The sequence below is a fragment of the Podarcis liolepis genome, assembly GCF_965112155.1.
Source record: "Podarcis liolepis genome assembly, chromosome: 4".
NCBI lineage: Eukaryota > Metazoa > Chordata > Lepidosauria > Squamata > Lacertidae > Podarcis > Podarcis liolepis.
This window is the reverse complement of record NC_139558.1, coordinates 84,761,440-84,782,623: the sequence shown is the minus strand read 5'-3', so window position 1 is coordinate 84,782,623 and position 21,184 is coordinate 84,761,440. Positions and strand designations below refer to the sequence as shown.

The following is a 21,184-nucleotide window of genomic DNA, read 5'->3' as shown; positions in this document are numbered from 1 at the left end:
AACAGAACAAATAAAAGTGAAAGTACATTACAGAGGAAGACATAAGACTGTCTTCTGTTTCCCACACTTGTCCCAGACAGGCATGTGATTTACAACAACCTCATCTGCAGCATCGAAGGAGTGAAATTGCTAACACTTGTTTAATACTAAATTGCCCTAGGTGGAAGTGGATAAATAGGCTGCCTATAAATTATGCTTCATTGCTGCCATGAGCGAGATTCACCTAACCAGCCACATCAGTGGAAGCTCTGTGCAAGGACTTCCACTTGCGCAATGGGGCTTTCCTCCCCTCACACACCAAAATTGGCTTGTGGGGGCTTGGAGAAACCCTAGAATAGCACGTAAGCAGGGAGAGAGAGAGGACTCATTCCATCTGGCAAGCTGCAATACTTGCGCAGACAGAACAATGAGAAGAGTACAATGTTGTATTTCACCCTCTACATTTTTGTACACCCAAAGTTTGCTTTGTAATAATTGGTGGGTTGGGAATAAGATGTCTTCTCAGTATAGTGAGTGGAAACTGCAGAGCAGTTGCTGCAGCAGTGGGACCACACTCCCCCTCCAACTTCTGCACTCTCATCTGGCGGGGTGCACACAAGCAACCTGAGACTTCCAAGGAGTGCCAAGGAGTGCTGCCAAGGAGTGTGGGGGAGTCTCCTTCTTTGGAGGTCTTTAAGCAAAGGCTTGACAACCATATGTCAGGAGTGCTCTGATGGTGTTTCCTGCTTGGCAGGGGGTTGGACTCGATGGCCCTTGTGGTCTCTTCCAACTCTATGATTCTATGATTCTATGATTCTCCTAAATGGAAGCCCTCGCTGCTCTTCCCTCTTCAGGCCCCTCTTGGCTCTAGGAGACAGAGAGGTGAGAGGGATGGCAGGGATTTGACTAGCCTGTCACTCACCTGAACAGCCTTTTCCTCCGACATGTCCTGTGTGCTCATCTCCATCTCTGATGGCTCTGACCATACTTTTTCCCCCTCCCTGCCTTGCAGGCAGCGCCAAAGCCCATAAATCACTGTCCTCCTCTCCTGGAGGAAGAAGAGACTCTAGAAACCCCACTGTGCAGGCAGGTGGAAAAACTAGTACATTTTAAAAGCAAAAAAACCCAGAAAACGGAACACCATTATATTCAATTATTTGGAGGACAAAATGTTAACTATTTGACTATGTTCACCTCTGCAAATGAATATAGAAGCCACTCTAGAAAGTTCTTGCGTAAACAGAACAAATGTAACAAAGATGGAGACAAAAGGACACTTTTAAAAATGCTTTCAAAACCCCTTCTCTGTGAAATTTCAGTGAAAATCACCATTTTACCACCATTTGGCAAAGGAATATTATGGTCTATTAAATCCTGCACAAAAGCTCCAATATCTCTATGGAGTGAGAGGCATTTTTCATAAAATTATAGCTATATTCCTGAGAGAGTTGACATAGTTTCCAGGAGGCCCTCTTCAATGTTCTCAGAAGCATTGCTAAATCTCACATTTTTCACAAGCAGGATAGAAAAAGAATTTCTAATGCACTTGAAGGAACAGTAAAATGCACTACAATTTCTGTCTGCTGCAACACTGGCTGAGATACAAAGGGCTCCGAGAGGACCAGTAGCATTTAAAAACAATGATTTACAGGGTTATTGTGATGCCACACCATATCAAACAAACTGCTTTTAAAACTCCTCTCGCTTTTAAAAATGGTATATCCTGTAAGGCCATGGCAGGTGGGGGGAAACGTTTAAGCCAAAACAGAAGTCAAATCCCTCTCAGCCACAAATAACTAATAGATCTTGAGATCAAAGCCATTGCCTGCTCACACCATAGTTCAGTTACAATATAAATAAAAATTAAGTGCAAATACATCACATCTTCTCAAACACAGATCATATATAGAATTCATAAGCAAATCTACAAAGGATAGGCAGAAGGAGAAAACATAGTGACTTGGACTGTCAAACATGAACCTTTTAATTACTGGATAATTGGAATTCAGTTCTAATAAATAAACCCCAGGTGCTTTAAGTCTGTTTTGTTACTTATATCTTTAATACTAATAACTTAATTATTTGTTAAATTCTACAATATTATGCACAATACATGAGAGTCAGGTTGACTGAGCTCTATGGAGATTACCTCCAAGAAAATACACACAAGTACTAGATTAATCTCATGATTTCCTTTCTAACAGGCTAAAGCAGATCATACACAGCTTTTTTTGTTTTTGTATGAAATGTCAATTCAAAATTAAACCTGGTCATTGCATTTGTTTCCACAGTAATCAGATACCTTCAGAAATACTAGTACAGGTGCTGAAAATGTCTGACAGCGCCAGCTGATGCACCCATGATGACATCCCTCAGGCATCACAACTGTTTTCAAAAAATACTCTGGTAACTGCAATTCTACTAAACCAGTCTCTATTTTGATGCCCCAATCCAAACCAATGAGCTAAACACAACCAAGCATTGTCACTTTCTCTTTCACACATTCTGATCTTCTCCAGGGTAGAAACTCTGTTCTAAATAGCCTTTCCCCAAGGCAGAAAGGCAATCTGCACTAAAGGATTTTTTAATCTGCCATGTTGCAACATCCCTAGCAAACTTCCTCAGTATTCAGCCCCATGCCACCTTGCATTTATCAGGTATGAAGGCCATTTGTTCAAAGCTGTTTGGATCATGTGTTTTGCATACTGCCATCATTTACACAAGAAAAAACAAACCAAGAAAACTGTTGCTTTTAAGAGCACAACTATGGGTTACAGCAGTCAGGGGACCTTTTCTGAAGACAGCATCCTTGCACCGTGTTTTCCCACTAACATGTAGCATCACTTATCCCAAATCATGATATTCTATTTCCCTTCACGCCATGGGCTGCCACTAGCAGGAATGGGGGAAAACATGTGCTATCACAACATGGAGTAAATAATCCAATATGTTGTGGAAGAGAAGGAGAACTCAACTTGGGAGTGCCTTTTCTACCACTGTAATCCTATACACTCCACTACTTTGAGGCTATACTCGATTCATGAGAAAGACTTCGGGAGCAAACCCTGAGGAAAAATCTGTAGCTGCTGCCTTTCAGGACATCTTCAGGAGAAGAAAAAGCTAAGAAAGTAAACCCTACACAATTCCAGAGTGGAGTCCCTAAGATGGTTGGATGGCGCCTTGTATGCCTCCTTCCAACAATTCCTGCAGTCAAGCTAGAGCCAAATGTATTGCTCTGCTTTCCTTTGCACCACATCACCAAGGCCGAAAGGGTGGGGACTTGTCATATGGGCAGTCCAGGCTTGTGCCCCACAAAGGTCATCTGCAACTATCATCTGAGACCTATCACCATGGTCCCCATCAACAAGAGGTCAGAAGCTGGAAACACAAGAATGGTCCTTTTCAGTGGTAGCTCCCCACTTATGGGGAGTGCTCCACCCAGGGAGGATCACCTAGCACCATTTTGATTAATTTTTAGGCACCTGGCAAAACTTTTTCTTTTTACCTGGGCTTTTCACCCTTATTTGAAGGGTTTCAAGAACTTGTGACCTCTTTTAATGGGGCAGGTTCCATAAGACCTCTCTTTTATTGGAATAGATTTTTTAAAGCCTTTTCATTGGCTTGCTTCTTTTAAATGGTTCTAGCAGTAATACTGTGCTGTAAGTCATTTTGAGTCACTTTTAAGAGTAAAGCAAGTAATAAATATAAATAATTATAATGAAGTTGGATGTCATCACCCCCAGATTCGCCTCCCAACAGCTTCATATAGATGTGAAACAGAATGTATGACAAGATCAATCTCTACTGAATATCTCCCCCAAAGGATAAATCCCACAGAACCAACCAACAATCAACCAAAACTATCCTCATATTACTTGTGCTTTTCTAAACATTTTCCAGCCCTCCAGCTTCCTTTTTAAGGTGTGGAAACTAGTACTGTACACAGCACTTCAAGTTCAGTCACAACATAGATGTGCATGGTGGCATTATGACATCGGTGGCTTTGTTTTTAATCCCTTTCCTAACAATCCTTAACACACAATTCATCTATTTGGTGCACATGCATTCACCACACTGGACAAAATTATGAGGGGGGGGATTTACAAACAATTTCTTTCACACAACTTTTGTGTAGGAAAGCTTTGTGATGTACAAAGCAACTCTTAGGACCGGTTGACCTCTAGTACAGTAGTACGTTCCGGAGCCCTGTTCGCATGCAGCACCGAACGCAACTTGCGTCCGCAGGTCGTGATTTGCTGCTTCCACGCATGCGCATGACGTCATTTTGACCGTCTGCGCATGCGTGAGCAGCGAAACCCTGAAGTAACATGCTCCGTTACTTCCGGGTCGCCGCAGCGCGCAACCCGAAAATACTTATCCCGAAGCTACTTCAACCTGAGGTATGACTTTAGGTGGAAATGCATACACAGAAACCACAGAAGTTCAGCCGATAAATGCGCAGGCGATAAACGTATATCCCGGCCCTGTGGTCTTCGGATGAAGGGTGCTTCCTGAATTCAACTTAAAAAAATCTAAGGATTCATAGATGGAGACAAACGTCCTCATGAAGATGTCCTAAAGGTAAGAGGACAGCCCCCCAAAAAGATAAACCCGCATTGGCTTGTCACTAGTTTTAACTGCAATTGCTCCTCTCCCACCTCCTCACCCAAAGATTCCTGCGGTTTGGGAAGGGTGCTCAGAACTACCGCGCAGAGGTCCTTAGCCCAACTCCGAGAACTACATTTCCCAGAGTTCTCGGGGATACTTCCTGCAATCACAGAGGAATTTAAACATGTCCTGCCGTTGCAGAGAACTGCTGTTCCGAAATAGGGAAATGGCCCTATTACCTGGGGGGGGGGGCGGCGATTCAAAACAAGGGCTAAAGGGGGGTGGGGGAGCGAGAACCTCATGTTATTTACACAATAAAGACAAAAAAGGGGTGAAAAACGTCCCGTCGACGCTTGAATGGGGGCGGAGGGAAGCGAGAAAGAGAGGAGGAGAAGGAGGGTTCCTTCGGAAGTTGGGTGAGAACAGGGCCCAGCAACGGGCTGACAAGCCGAGCCGGTCCGTCACCTGCTGTAGCAGCGCCTCGCGGTGGCGGCGCCTCTCTTCCTTACGCGCCGCCAGAGTCCTCTCGCTTTCAAACCCGGACGCCATGCTTGTTAAGGGAAAACGCCGAGCGCCGCCGTAAAGCAAACCGGCCCCTCTTTCCGGGTCCTGCACCCCGCGCTAGTACGCGTGCGCAAGCATGTAAAAAACCGACGTAAAAAAAAAACTGCGAGGGACGGAGGGAGGAGCGAAAGGTTACGTCAATGGTCTCCGCCTCCTGCTCCTCGCGCGTGCTCAGTGTTCCTAGGCGTTGCCATGGAACCCCTTTTTCCTGGTTGCCTGAAGGGCAGCGTTCGAACTGATGACGTCCAGCAGCTGGATGGAGAGGCGCCACCAGCCTTGGTCAAATGAAGGAAACAGCCCAAGGCTTCATTAGGGAGTTACTGTTTTCCTTTCTCTTTAAAAAGAAAGAGAGGGAGATCATCTCAGCGGCATTCTTTATTCATTACTATTTGTTACATTTGTTAGTCGCTTTTTTTTCTTGCACAAGGCAAAACCCAAAGCGACTTGCAACCAAAAAAACCCAACCTCACATAAATACAGTGGTACCTCGGGTTACATACGCTTCAGGTTACAGACTCCACTAATCCAGAAATAGTGCTTCAGGTTAAGAACTTTGCTTCAGGATGAGAACAGAAATCGTGTTCCGGGGGCGCAGCGGTAGCAGGAGGCCTCATTAGCTAAAGTGGTGCTTCAGGTTAAGAACAGTTTCAGGTTAAGAACGGACCTCCTGAACGAATTAAGTACCCGAGGTACCACTGTACAATAAAGCCAAGGAGAGGTGAAATGTATTGAAAACATCCCACCCAATGTTGGACCAAGACTGAGGCGATGTAGATTCAAAACCATGAAGCTCACTAGGGGATACTGGACCTGTTACTCCCTCTTCACCTAACTTGCAGGGCTGTTGTTAACATAAGGATGTTTGAAGAGAAGACAAGCTTCACAAGAAAATGTCGGGGGGGGGTGGAATCTAGCTTAAATATTTTGAAAGTTTTTCTAGAAAAATAGGTGCCGGTACTCACCGTGAAGTTGTTGCAGTAAGTGCCAAACTTTTTAACAACAACAAAAGAGAGGTGTCGGTACTGTGTGCCCTTGAGCGCCCCCTGAAAGGGTAGCAGTTTCTACAGTGTGTGTCCTTAAAGGTTAACTTTCAAGATATTTAAGCTAGATTTCCCCCTTGACATTTTCTTGTGATACTTGTCTTCTCTTCAAACACCCTTAGACACGTAACATTACACGTTGAAGTTGCTTCCCACTGCATATTTTAAAAATGATTTCCTCTTAGACACCTAATCACAAGGGGGTGGGCACAGAAGTTGGATTAGGCATCTGAGACCCAGATAATGTAACAGGGCTAATTATATACCATTCCATCGCAGCCACACATACTTTACTTTCAAATCCAAGTTGTTCCTTAGAGGTGTGGTTCTGAGTTGGCCAGGTTTTCTTTCTATCGCCCTCCACTGATTCAGGTAACTTATTGCAAGCATTGATCATGGAATCATTGAATTGTAGAGTTGGAAGGGACCTCAAGAGTCATCTAGTCCAACGTCTTGCAATGCTAGGAATCTCAAATAGATCATACATGACAGATGGCTACTCAACCTCTGCTTAAAAACATCCAATGAAGGAGAGTCCACAACCTCCCGAGGGAGACCAGTCCAACGTGGAACAGCTCTTATTACTAGAAAGTTCTTCCTGATCTTTAGTCGGAATCTCCTTTCTTTTAACTTGAAGCCACTGGTTTGAGTCCTACCCTCCAGAGGAGGAGAAAACAAGCTTGTTCCATGTTCCTTGTGACAGCCCTTCAGATATTTGAAGATGGCTATCATATCTCCCCTCAGTCTCTCCTTTTCCAGGCTTAACATACCCAGCTCTTTTAGTCGTTCCTCATAAGGCTTGGATACATTCCAGCTTGTCAATATCCTTCATAAATTGTGGTGCCCAGAATTGGACAGTATAACAGTGTCATCTGCAGATTTGATGACCATCCCCTCAATTCCTTCATCCAAGTCATTTACAAAGATCTTGAACAACAATGGGCCCAGGACAGAACCCTGTAGCACCCCACTTGTCACTTTTTTCCAGGATAATGCTTTATTTCCAACATGGAGGAAATCCTAAAGGGAGCGGGTAGCCCCCAAATAGCCCAATGAGGACTGAGCATGCTCAGTGTCATGGAATGCCAGCTAACTGTTGGAGTGGGGGACAAAACAAAATGGAGGCAGGGAATAGAAAAGAAAACAACATGAAGGCTGCAGAGCTGGCTGGTAGGAGCCCAAAACAGAAGCATATTTTGTTGCAGTGCCCTCTTGTAATTACAAATACTGTAGTTGCCTCAATAATCAGCAACATGATGAAGGTTTAAGAGGAGCTGGCCCAGGCTTGTAATAGGATTGCTCTCACTCAAATATTTATCCCACCTATTGCGTTTCTAAAACAATATAAAGGGCATTGTCAAAGTGTGAGGTGGTTAATCCTACTTATGTCATTTTTGAAGGGGAAAAATGTCCTGCAAGTCCTCCCTCAGGCTCTCTAATAACCATAGGAAAAACATTTTTAATAATAAAAAAGATAAAGGGGAGGGAGAGGGCATTATTTCAACTGCCTGCTTTAAAAATCTTGCCTAAGTATAGATTCATGTTTACAAGAGGGTGACGTTTTGCTCACCTTTGCTCTATAATCCTTCCTACTGGGAGGAACAGCCATGTTAATAAAAGACAATGGTCTCCGGTGGCATTGCTCCCCATAACTGAACTCCAACAGGGAGGCATTAACCTTTGCAGTGTGAGTCACCATTTCCCATTTAGCTGAGAGTTTTATGTGCTCTCAGCATGAACCACTGGCGATTTCCACAATGAGTGATTGCACATGCCTCCTTCAGTGCCATGCGCAACGTTATTCACAGAAAAGGCAATCATTCTCTTTAAATATATATATATAAAAGGCCAGGAGGAAGAAATATTGTTCAGTGTCTGTGAGTGGGGGCATTGTGGGGAGCAGCTCCTGCAAAATGGAAGGTTTCACCAGGGTGTCAAAGGCGGGAGGGAAATGCTTCTCCCTCTTTTTGCTCGGGGAGCTTGTGCTTTGTTTGAGACAATGACGACGAAAGCTGAAATTTAATGGGTAAAGCCTGGATGTTGCTGTATGAGCTCTCAATCTGAACTCCAGACATAATTCAGAGAGCAAAAACGCCATAACCCATGAGACAGAAAGTGGTAGGACAGGGTGATATGGGAAATGGCAGCTCTGAAGACCAAAAATGGGCTCCATCTCATTCTGTTTGTTTCTGAGAATGCTCCATTTCTCAGATCAGTCTCTTTGCTTTTGAATATGATCCCTTGGATTGAACTGGGGTTATTTTATGTCTTGACCAAAATAAAAACAAAAAATAGAGTTAGTCTATTGAGAAATCATACGAACAACCAAAAACCACCCAGCTCCCCTGCTTTGCACATTGCTGGACACGTGAGCTCTAGTTCCATGGTAAAGCAACAGCATTGCATGCAGAAAGCCCCTGGCTCAGTTCTCAGCATCTCCAGGTAGGGCAGGGAGAGATCCCTGCTTGAAACCCTAGAGAGCCACTGTCAGTCAGTGTAGACAATACTTAGCTGGGTGGCCCAATGATCTAACTTGCATAAGGCAGCTCCCTATGTTCCTATGTGTGGGGAATCTGTGCTAGCAAGCCCAAAGAAATGAACGGAACTGGTGGATGGCTCTTTCCCATTTTTTCCTGTGTTGGTGCTTGTGTTGAAGATGTACAAAGCAGCAGGAGGAGGAGGAGGTGAAGTGGTGCACACTTTTTTATTACCATTGGGTGATAGTCAACTAAATTGTTGTCCTAGTGAAAGGATTGGCACTAATGCAATGGGATTTTCCTCCTTCCCTTACCCCTTGTGCATACCCTCAACCCAGCCACAAAATTTCCATTTGAGGCTGGGGGCGGGGGGCGAACCCAGAATAGGTTTAGGAGGTGTGCACAGGGGAGGAGAGAGGCAGATCATTCCATTGCACAAGGAAAAATCCTTGCACCGATGGAACAATCTGCTTAATGCTATGTTGAACACAACCCATTATCCTTAAAATCCTTCCTTCCTTCCTTCCTCCCTATAAGCACCTAACCCTCCATTTTGCCCACTGTGAAGCACGCTTGAGGCATTTGCTTTGGCGGAAGTTTGTTATTACACAATTCCAATGGCAAAACTTTTATTTATTTTTTTATGGTGTGCATGCACAGGTAAGCAGATACCTGCCTACATCCCCACAATGGAGTTTGGGTTTCTAGAATTGCTGGATACTCATTTTTAAATGAATGAATGAATGAAGGTGTGCAGAAAAGGAATTGGAAGGTGGGGAAGTAATAATTGATGGGACAGGACAAGATTATACCATGTGAATACATCCCACCAAGCCCTATCCCCTAGTATAGACACAAAACATCAAGATGGATATAAAATTGAATGTTAATGTGGGTGGACAAAAGTGCAGAAGAGTCTACAGGAAAAAATGGATCTGTGTACATACATATTAGTGCCCCATTATGGTCCCAGCTAGACAGACCTTCTGCACCAGTAAGAGTTGAATCAAAGAAAAAAACCCTGCCTAATATGGCTTATCCTATCATTGCAAAAGCTACACCTGGTGAAATTTTTCCTTTCTGTGCAAAACTTTAAAAGACACACAAATCAACTTTGGGTCCAGAGCAAGGAACCTCACATGTTGACATCCAGACACTATTGTGCCAGGAGCTTTAAGAAAAGCAAGTTCAGGTCCTTCAACTTTGTAATTTTTAGGTTGTTTGTGGTCAGCTGCAGGGAAACGCACTATTGCGGGAGAGACCATAGATTGAAGTGGCTGAATTGTTTAAAGCCTTCAGCAGCAAAAACATTTTTGAAATACACACAGCTTCATTTTATGCGTCACCGATCGTGAGAAATGTGTGTGAGTCTCAGGCGCTGCTATGCACACAAGAGCGCGAGGCCAACATCTTCACAATCCAGAGGGCAGGACCTCATACGTAAATGCCTCCACTGTAACATTTAAACAGATGGATTAAAATTTCACACACCAGATGGTTTCAGATAGTCATTGTTAGGGAATAACGCTAACAGCCCTGTATCAGGTTTTTAACGTAATCTCTGTGCTAGGATAGATATTTAGCCATAAAGAAATCTACAAAGTTCACACCAGAAAAAAATATACCCTAGAACATTTACCCAGCAAGCAGAATTTCCTCTTATTTAACTGGTTTTAGTTTTGCTCTAATCATCCCTTAAGGATCCACTTACCTGGGAGTAACTCCCATTGAACTTAAGGGAGCTTACTTTTGAACAGACGTGTGTTAGATTGAGCAATGCAGTTCCAACTTCAGTTCTTGTAGTTTTCTATGTGAGGATACAAGAATATGAGGAATTGCTATTAATTTTTGTATTGCTTGTTGAAAAGCAACCCTATACATGAGTACCCCATCTTCCTTTGTTTATTGGGATCAGCAGCCTATCTAAAAAGAAACTTACCTGTGTAGGGTTACCTGTTAAATGGGTGTCATGTCCTAGTTCCCACACATGCAGCATTAAATATAATGTCTTAATATGATGCATTACACATTAATTATACCAGCAGAGGATGCACCCTGAGTATGGGTTCATAGTGTTCTAATCACTTTTTTTTTTTTTTTTTTTTTGCAAACCATACTCGCCTATCAATCAGATGGCATTACTACAATGGGCTAGTGACAGCTGGTGTGCAGGACTTGGGGACTTCAAAGCATCATATCATCTGGTGTCATTGAGCTGCCAGGTGATTGACAGGTGAGCAGCCCTGCCCACCTCTCAAATTTGGCCCACAAGGCCAATTCTGATAAGGTTCTGGGCCGTGGAGTCATCCCTGCTGTATGCACAGGGACCGATTTAAGTAGGATCATCTGACATTTTAATTCATGGAGTGTAAAATGTGTCCCCTGTAAAGGCTAGAACTACTGGGAATGGTATTCATGCAGACTAAGTCAAGGTGCAGTCAGAAAGCACAGTGTCAGGACCATGGAAAGCTCCCTTGTAGAATAAGGTTCTGAATTTGGCTGAATGTAGATTCATCAGATGGTAACTAGGAATGTTGCTCCAGCACTAGTCAGGAGCTGACCCAACTTCATGAAGTCCTGCAGACCTTGATGGATGTAAATTATAACCCGCTCTTATTGTTCACACAATCCCAGAGCAAGAAACAACATAAAAAATAAAACAAAACAAAATTTAATGTAATGCAACTTCATACAAAATCAAACATTGCGCTAACAACATAAGCCATGTGAGGGACACCCCTTAGGCCAAATACTTGGGTGAACAGCCATGTTTTTAATCTGGCATCAGAACCCTATTAGTACTGGTGCTGGTCACAGCTGAGAAAGGAGTTGAGGGGCCACTGTTGAGAATGCCCTCTGGCTAGTCACTACATGCTACATCTCAGAGAACTCCAGAACTGTGGGAATGGCATCCCCCAATGACCTCAAAGCCTGGGCAGACATATAAGGAAGCAGGCAATCTTTCAGCTACATGGGTTCCAAGCACTATTTCCCTAGAGAGAGCCGGATTATAGGTGTTATAGCCTGGGATTCGGACTCGGAGGCTGAACCTGAGGAATCCCAGCCTGCACAGGATTCCCCGCCTCCAGAACCAGCTGAGCCAGGGCTGGGGCATGAACCTGAAGGGTCCTCACCTGTGCTGGATCCTCAGGTGCAGGCACCAGCTGAGTCTGCTCTGGCTCCTGAGGTGATGGAGGACCCATTGCCTGCAGGTGCTCCTCCAAGCCCCGTCAGAGGAAGCTGAGGTTGCCTCTGGGTCCAGCCTTTCCTGAGCTGCAGAGACTCAGGGCAGAGAAGTGGAGGGAACTAAGTTCCCGCAGGAGGAGTGCTCGTCTCCAGGCCAGGAGAGGCGAATCACCTGTGGACTGGGGCCGCCCTATGCCTCGGGGCAGATAAAAGCCAGCCAGCCCCAGTCCCAAGTTGTGGGAGCAACATTGTTGGTAGCCAGTTCCTGCTTGCACCCTGTTCTGCCTTTCTGCCGGAGCTCCTGACCTCACCCGACTCCCTGCCTTGGACCCAGCTTCAGCTTTGATGGACTGCCTCCATACTGCACCCTCGACCTTGGACTGGACTCGGACCTTGCCTCACGGTTAACCCACGGGACCAGCACAATAGGTGAGTACTCTGACAGTGCTGAAGTGCCTTCTGCAGCTTGTACATGGCAAGGTAAAGGAGGAAGCCATTCTGCTGTAGGAGGTGGTTCTGGGTCCAAGGACAGAGCTACATTATTGGGAGCCAGGGAAGGAGTTCTTCCCGACTGCTAGGCCTTTACCTCCATTGAAGCCTCTATTGGGGTCATCATTTTGAAGCCTCCCTACTGGGGAGTTTCAGGGATCCAATCAAGTCCACCTAGGGAGTCTTTGGAGCTCTCCTCTGACCAAGAGTGGTCAGGGTCTTACACCATGAAACTATGGATCTGGCTTCTACTGCCAGCTATGACAGATGGAGTTCCACACATAGAATAATAAGAGTTGGAGTGGTTCTTGGAGGCCACCTAAGTCAACCTGAGATCTTGCAAGAAGCTCTTCCCCCCACCCCTGTGAAAGTCAGCAGTTGGGGAGGGGGGTCCTTGCTTGGATTTAGCGACGATAATATGTTTAAAGTTTTTCCTTTTTTAAACAAGAAGATACAGTACAATAAATGAGAAGCTGTATATGCAGAACTAGGCCTAGAAGCTGTATATTAATTAACAGTGCAATTTGATTATCTGTGCAACAGAATGAAATTATGGCTCTTGTTAATGACATAAGGCTCTTGCTAATGGGATAATTCCAGATAAGTGAATCAGTATGCTCATCAAATTAACGCAGTGATGGACGACCTGTCCTTTCCCACAGCATGTTGTGAAACATAGCACTGGCCTACAAAGTGGCAAGGAATAGAATGAATTATTATTATTATTATTATTATTATTATTATTATTATTATTATTCAAATTTACATACCGCCCTATACCCGGGGGTCTCGGGGCAGTTCACAGAATAAAATCAAGATATAAAACCACAAAATCTATAATAAAAACAAAAAAGCCCAATAGCCCCCCCTATTGCAACACCAATTAACAACAATACCTGCTCACCTCAGTTCCCCTAGCGGTGAGAGGTTCCAGGGCAACCCTGCAAGGTTTGTTGATTGATTTGATTGATTGATTGATTCTACATATTATTTTTTCTTTTACAATCCTGGCAAATAGAAGGGGAAGAAATGGAGGCAGTGAGATATTTTACTTTCTTAGGCTCCATGATCACTGCAGATGGTGACAGCAGCCACAAAATTAAAAGATGCCTGCTTCTTGGGAGAAAAGCAATGACAAACCTAGACAGCATCTTAAAAAGCAGAAATATCACCTTGCCAACAAAAGTCCATATAGTAAAAGCTATGGTTTTCCCAGTAGTGATGTATGGAAGTGAGAGCTGGACCATAAAGAAGGCTGATCGCTGAAGAATTGATGCTTTTGAATTATGGTGCTGGAGGAGACTCTTGAGAGTCCCATGGACTGCAAGAATATCAAACCTATCCATTCTGAAGGAAAGCAGCCCTGAGTGCTCACTGGAAGGACAGATCCTAAAGATGAGGCTCCAATACTTTGGCCACCTCATGAGAAGAGAAGACTCGCTGGAAAAGACCCTGATGTTGGGAAATATTGAGGGCACAAGGAGAAGGGCATGATCGAGGAGGAGATGGTTGGATAGTGTTCTCAAAGCTACCAGCATGAGTTTGACCAAACTGCGGGAGGCAGTGGAGGACAGAAGTGCCTGGCGTGCTCTGGTCCATGGGGTCACGAAGCGTCGGACACGACTAAACGACTAAACAACAACAACACAACAACAATCTCACAGCAACTTGCAATAGAACACATTCAAAAGCAATACTGTACCACTGTACCACTGACTGCTTTTCAAGCAAGAACACCAGCAAGGGAAAAGATAGACCTGACCTAAAACTGGGGATAAATGCCCTCTTTATAGGTGATTACAGCATAAGAGCATCCTGCCGGACCAGGTCAATGGTCCATCTAGTCCAGCATCCTGTTCTAAAATTGGCCAACCAGATGCCTGTGAGAAGCTCTCAAGCAGGATCTGAACCCAACAGTACACTTTCACCTCCTGGGGTTTCCAGCAGTGAAGATGTATTTGTCTTTGTCCTGAATGTTCCAATATCCAGCTTCACTGGATGGTCCCAGGTTCTAGTATTATAAAAGAGGGAGCAAAATGTATTTCTGTTCATTTTCTCCAAACCATGCATTGCTTTGCACCCTTCTATTGCATGCCCTTCCCCTTCCCCTTCCCCTTCCCCTTCCCCTTCCCCTTCCCCTTCCCCTTCCCCTTCCCCTTCCCCTTCCCCTTCCCCTTCCCCTTCCCCTTCCCCACCTTGCCTTTCTTCTAAACTAAAATGTCACGAATGTTGCAACCTTTCTGTTCATTTTGGCTGCTCCTTTCTGCAACTTTCTCAGTTTTGGAAGATTTCCAGGAGGTGTGTTTGACAATATACAGACCCTCCCCTCCCCACAGAAGCTGGCTGGATTCCTCTGGAACCTACCACCAATAGGGGTCTTGATGTTCTACAGATCCTCCCCACCAATCCTGCCTGGCTGTGAAAAAGACTGTACCACTCTAGACTGCAGGTGATTAGAACTGTCTTTCTGAATGCTCCTCTTTGTTAATAATATTAAAAGAGGAGGAGGAGGAGACAAGAAAGAAAATGAGTACAGCAGGGTGTGCCAGCTCTCTTGTTGCAGGAAACTTTAGCTTATACAGGAGAATTAGATGTGTGGTTTCCCCCTGCAGCCTGAAGTGTCTCTCCACCACCTCATTTCGCTGCATGTGTGACAATGAACTTTGCAAGCAATACTGTCATAATGAACCACCACTATCATTTTGCTTTTGTTACATTAGAAAGGTCATCCCAGAATTCATAAACAAGCTGCACCATTTATCTGAATTTCGGCTAATTCAAATGTTGCCCTTCTTACTTCATATTTCAGAGTTTGCTTGGCAGAGTACTTTATCTAAATTTTTGACTGCTTAGGCCTTATTCATGCCAACCTGAGCCTTTTAATGGGATCCACAGTCAGAGGCAGCAATGCTCCTGAATACTAGTTGCTGGAAATCACAGGAGGGCAGAGTGCTCTTGTCTTTGGGTTCTGCCTGAGCGTTTTCCATAGGCCACTGTGAGAACAGGATGCCAGACTAGATGGGCCATTGGGCTGATCCAGCAGGTGGTTCTTAGGTTCTTATGCTTTATTTCTTACTTCTGTTATCTTGTCTGGCTGTTATATGGGGCTGACTACTTCTCAGCTGGTGGGACGTGGGTGGCGCTGTGGGTTAAACCACAGAGCCTAGGACTTGCCAATCAGAAGGTCGGTGGTTCGAATCCCCACAACGGGGTGAGCTCAGTCCCTGCTCCTGCCAACCTAGCAGTTTGAAAGCACATCAAAGTACAAGTAGATAAATAGGTACCACTCCAGCGGGAAGGTAAATGGCATTTCCGTGCGCTGCTCTGGTTCACCAGAAGCGGCTTAGTCATGCTGGCCACATGACCCAGAAGCTATACGCCGGCTTTGTCGGCCAGTAAAGCGAGATGAGCGCTGCAAACCCAGAGTCGGCCGCAACTGGACCTAATGGTCAGGGGTCCCTTTACCTTTACCTTACTTCTCAGCTGACTTCTACTGTTGTGCCTTTAATCTAGCAACCCCTGTAGCCAAGCTGGTGCCAAATGTATTGCTTTCCTTTCCTTTGGACCAGATCAATGAGGCCAAAAGGGGGGTGGGTAGGTCTTGTCGTCAAGGCAGCCCAGGACTTCCATGCACACTGCCCAAGGCTTGAGCCCTGGGGAGGTCACTTTTGTGCTGCTAACACAGCAAAAGCAATATGGGAGGCAGCAGTTGCAAGTTTCTGGTCTCTGCAGCCACAGCAGGAGCTGTGATTCTCCAGTGGTTTGACTTCACCCCCAGAGGTGCATGCCATTGTCTCTCGAGGCAGACAGAGGCCAACAACAGTAAATGTAGATAGCAACAAGCGGGATCTCCAATAAATTCCTGCTGTGCGGGGTGCTCCTATACACCGACACATCAGATCAGCCATTGAGCCACTTTCGCTGTCCCTGCCACACCTATGCACCCTTAGGAGTTTTCCCCCTTAAGATCTTTCAGACTTCTGCTAATCTTGAAGATCTCCCAAGTCTACTGATGCATAATACAAAAAACAGTCTTGCAGTCAGGAGCCCCAAGTAAATCTCCTTTCAGCAAAGACATGGGGGGGGGGTCACTCCATCCTCAGATGAACCTACGAGAGCTCAATGGGTCTGGCCAATGGCCCGTCTAGTCCAGCATCCTGTTCTCACAGTGGCCAATCAGGTGCCTATTGGATACCCACAAGCAGAACCTGAGAGCAACCGACCTTTGCCCTCCTATGGTCTCCAGCCACTAGCATTCAGAAACTTCTGACAATGGAGGCAGAACATAGCCATTGTGGTTAGTAGTCATTGGTAGCCTCATCTGCCATGAATTTTCTGATCTGAATTTAACAGCCATCCAAGTTGGTGGCCATTGCTGCCTCTCGCGAAAGCGAATTACATAGTTTAACTTTGCCACTGTGTAAATAAGGGCTTTGTCTCCTCTGAATCTTCCGACGTTCAACTTAATCTCTCTTGTGCACAGCCAGGGCTTTGTTTTCGCTACTCATGCCAAAACATCGTAAATAAAGGTAACTTATATCTCTGTAAGGACACGGGTGGCGTTGTGGTCTAAACCACAGAGCCTAGGGCTTGCCGATCAGAAGGTCGGCGGTTCGAATCCCCATAACGGGGTGAGCTCCCATTGCTCGGTCCCTGCTCCTGCGAACCTAGCAGTTTGAAAGCACATCAAAGTGCAAGTAGATAAATAGGTACCGCTCCGGCGGGAAGGTAAACGGCGTTTCCGTGCACTGCTCTGGTTTGCCAGAAGCGGCTTAGTCATGCTGGCCACATGACCCGGAAGCTGTACACTGGCTCCCTCGGCCAGTAAAGCAAGATGAGCCCAGCAACCCCAGAGTCGATCACAACTGGACCTAATGGTCAGGGGTCCCTTTACCTTTACCTTTATATATCTAACTTTTTTTTTTAAGTTGCACCTGCTTTCTTCTGCATATCAAGCTTCTGTTTGAAGCACAACATCAGACAGCATGAGGGTTTTTTTAATGGTTGATGGGCAACCCTAGTTTGGAGAATGGTGATGTACGTAATCTAAAACCCAGTTTACCCATAGAGTTCCAATTGCCATCACAAACTAGTGGGCAATTCTGCATCTTTCCCAGGCAGGGCCAAACTAAATCGTTGATTTTCAGAGTGACACCGGGTTTTGCACAAAGGTGTGCAAGGGTTTTCAGAATCAGCCCCCGATGTCCCTTTTCAGCCTCTAGCTAGAACTTCCATGGACATTTGCAACTGTCTGCTTCTAACCTACTTGAGCAGCCTCTCGGTTTCCCGCTGCCATGCAGAGTGATGGCTGTGCTTCTGTGCTATATTTAATATCTACCATGGTCATTTATTTTAATTGTTCCCATCTCTGTTCCCATTCCACTGGGCTGACTCCATTTAATTGGCTGCCATTTGTCTCAGCTTCCCACTGTCATGCTCATTTATCTGGTGCCATTAACCCACAGCGGCTGCAGCGGCTGCATTAACCCAGTTCTCTCACTTTGCACCTTCTCCTAGCCTCCCAGCTCTTCTGCTGGCTAGTGCCTCACCTTATAACGTGCAGCTCTCTCTTTGACCTTCACCAAAGGTCTACCCATCCTCCCCACTTCCCCTTTCTCCACCAGGTAGTGAATTTTCCCATTCTCCTCCATTGACAACTTTTTATTCTCATAAATTTATACACACCACTCAGTCTAAGAGGGCAGTGTAGGGCCTTTCCCAAGGGAAAAAAGGAAAGGCTATCCAGAGGGATTGTTCTATCTATTTCATTTATTGATATATTAAGGGGCACCCCGGGACGCAGGTGGTGCTGTGGGTTAAACCACAGAGCCTAGGGCTTGCTGATCAGAAGGTCGGCGGTTCGAATCCCCGCGATGGGGTGAGCTCCCGTTGTTCGGTCCCTCCTCCTGCCAACCTAGCAGTTCAAAAGCATGTCAAAGTGCAAGTAGATACATAGTATCTACTCTGGCAGGAAGGTAAACAGCGTTTCCGTGCGCTGCTCTGGTTTGCCAGAAGTGACTTAGTCATGCTGGCCACATGACCCGGAAGCTGTATGCCGGCTCCCTCGGCCAATAAAGCAAGATGAGCGCCGCAATCCCAGAGTCAGCCACGACTGGTCCTAATGGTCAGGGGTCCCTTTACCTTTTTAAGGGGCACCCCAATAACTCAGACCTGGCAGCAATGTATGAATGATCTTGTACCCTATCCCTGGTCATCAAAAGCCAGCTTTGTCCCTGTTAAAAGCAAGAATGGTGACCCATGACTTTAGACCATCAACCCAGTTTCTCCTGAGCTAAGCCAGTAAGTCGGGGAGCCTGACTACTCCAATGAGGTGTCTCAACTCCCATCACCCCTGAGTGTTGGCTATGCTAGCTGGGGCTGCTGGGACTTGTAGTCCAAAACTTCTGGAGGATACCAGGTTGGGAGAAGCTGACCTAAAAATTTGGAGGAATCTGGCATATGACTCAGATTCCCAGTACATGTTTAGCATCTGGGTGAAGAAGTTTCATTTTCAGCCAAGTGAAATAAGCTTATAAGAGCTCACAGCCTCCACTCCCAAACTCTTCGGGTTCTCTTCGAGTGCTTAAGAAAAGCTGAAGACAATCAAGCAAACAGTTTGGTTAATTCACATTAGCCCATCGTTTGCTTCACATCAGGGGAAAGCTGCCCAATGGAAATCAATGTCTGCATTTTAAAAACTGTTATTGCAAAGCTTTGTAAATATTATAAATTACAATAGTCACTATCCTCTGTTTGAACTCCTTAAATGATGTGCAATGATCAAGGAACATATTTCATGCATTACTTTTATTTTCATTTCTTGTCTGTTAAAAAACACATATAGTTTGTTCAAAAAGCTAAAAAAATGCAATTAAAGAAGAGAAACCACAGAAAAAATATTATAAACAATGCAGCTTTATTGCTGTTTTATCATTGCTTTCTTCCTGGAGGTACCTAACTGATCTATCTCTTCCCCTTTGTTCCTCCTTAGTTATCAACTGCACTTTCTTTGGGAGAACCCCCACAACATAAGTCCACTGACATTGCAGGGTAGGAAATACTTTTCATCCCTAGGGCATCTTACCTTTTTGGGCAAGGGACCCAAAAGGGGCCAGGGGCAGAGGGATCATGGTAAATTTTACCTTTTCACAGCTGCTTAGTTCCTGCACACCCTTACACAACTCTCTTATTCCCCAATGCAGACAAGCAAGTGGCATTATCGGAGTTCAAGGACAATATTCACCCAGTCAAAAACCAATACTCTACAGTCGTAACTCGCTATGAAAGCCTCCCATGTTCTCTTAGAATGGCAATGGCGCCCACCTGAGAGGTGGCAGAATTGAGTTTCGGCAAGTTCCAGCCGGAAAAAAAGCCCTGTTTACTTGTGGTTTTACCTTATATTTTTATAAATCTCAATATAAATCTAATAACAACAACCAACCCCAATACTAAATTAGGACTGGCACGAGGGTTGATTGGATGCATCTGACCTGCAGAGACCCCCAAGGGTCTGATGGAAAGACCTGGGAGGCTGCATTTGGGCCTCAAAACTGAGGCTCCCCACTTCCGCCTGATTCCTCAGATGTGACAATAGGAGAAACAGCAGTGGGGGCAGGAGATTGTGGGGGTGCCCTGTGGGCCTTAGCAGATGCCTCATAAAGCTGACCCCTGATGGCAAGTCCTGAGGCTGTTCATCCTCGTGGGTGAAATCAGTATTTCCTGAGATAAGGCAATGCCTCACAATTCTAGGCCATTTGTGTTTGTTTGTTTGTTTGTTTGTTTGTTTGTTTGACTGACTGGGTGTGTCCCTTCTACCCCTGCCCCCCGGCACATGCCTCCTTGAATTCTTTCATTTTTGGTGGCTCACGAGAGTGGAAACTTTCAAGGTGCTGAGAAGGCCGAAAGGTATTTTATTAGTCATATATATTTGTGTGTGTGTATCTACACAATTCCACATTACAGGCAAACTTAATGAGGATTCTGTGTGGCTACATTTGAAATTCAAACTATGCAGTGTCAGCAGCAGGGCCCTAATTTATTTCTGTTTTCTCAGAGAGACAAAACATGCAAGCATAATCTGTAGATAATTAGGGGGAAAGCATCATAGGAATTCTAGCAGGAGACATATATTTCTGAAAGGCATGGTTGGCGCCGCCAGTTTCACCCTTTCTCCCTTCCCCTTTCATCCTGCCTATAAAGCCATTGTTTCGGCACCTGCGACCAAAAAGACCCACATAGATTATGATCCTTCGACCTGTGAAATCACGTCTTCTGGTTTAAGTTTCCACAGCATCCAAAAAACGTATTCTTAAGACCGCTCGCTGAAGAAATTTGCAAAAATTAAGTTTCACCCCGTAAAATGACACACGATATTATGTATTGGGATTGTGTTATCCATTGATACAACTTCGTTGGCTGCTTGGGGGGGCACCATGTGGGTGTCACCACCAACATGGCACCTGATTGGTGGACTTTGGTGGTGTTTCTGTGAAAGTTCCCCCACTGATTGAGGATTTTCCAGTTGTGTGTTTTTCCCCTCCCCTCCCAGAGTGGATATTGGATAGGCAGGCCATTCCACTGGTGTAGCAGCTGAGTATCTCCAGTGTGCCTACAGCATTGCTTGAGCAGTGTGCTTTATATTGTCATTTGCATTGTGTTGTGGTTGAGTTGTCTGCTATGTCATTCTGGCAGTCTCGCTGGGCCTTGCAAATGCATTTGCAATAATGAAAGCAAATGCAAAGGAAAGTAATTGGTTATTGATTTACCCTCAGGGCTATAAGCGCGCAGTCTTAAAGCCAATGAGAATTCCTATCCGCCCACACATTCTCAGGGTTAAGAGAG

At 45.1% G+C, this 21,184-nt stretch overlaps 1 protein-coding gene across 1 annotated transcript in view; it reads right to left on the bottom strand.

Moving 5' to 3' along the window:
• CWF19L2 (CWF19 like cell cycle control factor 2) overlaps positions 1-5,295 on the bottom strand; it is a 72,051-nt gene extending 66,756 nt beyond the window's left edge. The window contains exon 1 of the mRNA XM_083499376.1: positions 5,053-5,295. Coding sequence (XP_083355502.1) covers positions 5,053-5,136 — 84 coding nt within the window. The 5' untranslated portion in view covers positions 5,137-5,295. The remainder of the gene's footprint in view (positions 1-5,052) is intronic.
• Positions 5,296-21,184: the final 15,889 nt, after the last annotated feature.